The 2,672-nt window shown below is 47.6% G+C and overlaps 1 protein-coding gene across 1 annotated transcript; it reads left to right on the forward strand.

Moving 5' to 3' along the window:
- The first annotated feature begins 717 nt into the window (after positions 1 to 717).
- Positions 718 to 2,219, forward strand: LOC149350819 (uncharacterized). The gene is made up of 3 exons (XM_089575568.1): positions 718 to 1,050; positions 1,520 to 1,725; positions 2,079 to 2,219. The coding sequence occupies exons 1-3, from the start codon at positions 822 to 824 to the stop codon at positions 2,217 to 2,219; spliced, it is 576 nt and encodes a 191-aa protein (XP_089431694.1). The 5' UTR covers positions 718 to 821.
- Positions 2,220 to 2,672: the final 453 nt, after the last annotated feature.

The following is a 2,672-nucleotide window of genomic DNA, read 5'->3' on the forward strand; positions in this document are numbered from 1 at the left end:
AAGTTCATGCAGCAGCACAACGTGATGGTACTGCTTAAAGGGACACTGTGGTCAAATTGACGTTGACCGTTGTTAGTAGATCACCGCACTATTAACGACAAAGACGCCACGTATACTGAAAACGGAGCTTTTATAAGCTAGAAAAGGCAATGAAAATTAAACACAGATGGTGTCGATGATGTCGTATCCGATTGATTTCGCAAGTCAACTAAAGAACGATGCGGCGAATTCCCCTCGAACGAACCCCTCCAACCAATGGCGTCGACAGATTCTCCTCCTCGACCGATTCTCTCTCTCTCCCCCTTGACCGATCCCCATGTCCTGACTAGTGTGAAATCGCAGGAAGTGGTAGTTGAATGGGGAATAACCACGGCTTAATCTGATTAAGCACAGCGTCATGAAAATTGGACGACTTCATTGGCTGTAGGGGCTCCTTTGAGAGGCATCTACCGCTTCGTTCTTGACTTGTTATCAACTATAGTAGACACATTTAGCATACTGTGTTTAAACCATGTTACCGTTAAGCTGGATTCACACGATGGACCAAATCGCGAAGTGGCCTCGCGGATGGACATCACGTGACCCTACGTCACTGATTCCCGCTGCTCCGCTTCACTCGCGAGCAGCGATTCGTGATATGGCCGAGAGACCTTTTCACACTTCGGATTGCTTGAGATCCTTGACCGTGACTTTCAAAGCAGTAGCGGTTAAACTGTTTAGTCTGGCAACGAGCAAGCTTACAAAATCCAATACAAGCCTCTGGTCGAACCAAAGTACATGAGAGCGCGAAAAACTGCATAGTCCTGTTGACAGCTGCGAAGATGGAACCACTTGGCGAACTTTCTAACAGCCAAAGCGCGTCTTGTTCGTACGGTTCTAGGTTCACAGATGACGCAACCTTGTTTTTTCTTGCCCTTGTGGAAAGTTTTCCCGCTCTGTGGGATACGCACAGAGACGATTACGCCGATAATGCGCTTCGTGCCGCGCTGTGGCTCAACATCGGCGAGGAAATGCAGCTCAATTACCCGGAATGCGGCCCATACACTCCAGGTACGTCTTAAAAAAACCCCGAGTTACCTATTTCCTCTAGTTATCCTTCACGTTGTAATTTGTTCAGTTTTCACGTGCGTTGTCCTGGGAGTACGTTCGCCGTTACTGGCATTCGCAGAGACGGTAGCAGGCTTGTCCCCTTCGCTACGGCAGTGTGCTGCGTGACAAACGAAATAACATTTCAGCGCAGGTGCTTTGTCGCGAGGCCGGTGCTTGTTCCTTTCTCGTGCGCGCGGCCTGGCGGCAGCGCCTAAGCGCAAGCGTTACCCGCCGAAACCACATGATCTATAAAATTTCGCTTGCTGCGCTCCGCAGAACATCGCTCGAAGATCCTACTAGCCTGTTCACGCCTGTGCTTTTTCGCCTGGTGTATACGCGCACGTATGGCAACTGCAAGCAAATATATATTGCTTCGAATGTGCGCTGTCTCGAGTGCGGTTATAAATCAAAATGTTGCTCATTGTTGCAGATCTCCTGCGCACCTTCTTCAACAATAAGAGGAGGACCTATAGGGCCGAAAAAAAGAAAATACGAACCACGAAAAGTGGTCAGGCCGCAAGCGAATCCTACACTGGGAAATGGAAATTCTTCAACTCTATGGCGTTTCTGGACGCCGCACAACCAACGGCATCATCCAGAACGTATACCGAAGCTTTCGGCGAGGAATCCGAAGCGGTAAGATGCACTATCCACATATCAGAACACATCAGGCCGTGTTTTGCATTAAACAAGTATGCCATTTTGTGCCAAATGTCTTCCAAAGTGACAACTGCCTGTTTAATTTACCCAGCCCATATAGTATATTAAATAAGCTATAAAAGTTGGTTGTCTTCTGCCAATGTGTACAGCTATTTATCAATCTCTGTGGTGCTAGCTTCGTGTCTTGTGTTTCAAGTACTGCAAAATCGATACAGCATACTTACACTGCGTTAAGAACATGCTCCCATTTTTTTTTGATAGCGCTCAGCCTACAAAAACATTGCAGCATTAGCATATTACTGAAAGTAATGTGGTGTTTTTCATATCAGCCCGATGACAGAGGTACATCCCCTGACGTCGAGAGAGTTTCCGAGCCACCTCCTGGTGCCTGCAATGGAGAGCCTGACCCTTCCCGTACTAGCACACAGCAGTGCCTCAAGGCCGGCAAATCGTGGGCAATTGCAGACTGACACGATGGTCAAAAGAACTGCAGCTATTGAAAAAATTGCAGCTGCCTTTCAGGAGCAAGACGACGCTGCTGCGCACTTTGCAAAGGGCACAGCAGCACTGATGCGGTCTTTGTCTCCTGTCGACTTCATCAGGTGCCAGAGAGATGTACTCTCAGTTATAGAAAAATATGTTGCAAATAGTAACTGTCTTTTTTTTTTACTGGCCAGCAGGCATTCTCTGCTTAGGACCCAGTCAAAAAAAAAGACAAACTGTCTTGGTACGAAGGACCCCACTGCCTGCAGTGGCCTTTTCTGATACCCGTGCCACACGGACAGATTTAATGTCATTAAGTGCTTACTGCCTTAAGTTTTAATGACATTCGTGTGGTGCCACACGCATAAATTTAATGGCATTAGCCTTACTGCCATTCGCGACCTACTGAGTTCGCCACAACTAATTCGCCCGTGCAATGC

This window comes from Amblyomma mixtum, chromosome 3 (assembly GCF_055824585.1).
Source record: "Amblyomma mixtum isolate Tamu chromosome 3, ASM5582458v1, whole genome shotgun sequence".
Lineage (NCBI taxonomy): Eukaryota > Metazoa > Arthropoda > Arachnida > Ixodida > Ixodidae > Amblyomma > Amblyomma mixtum.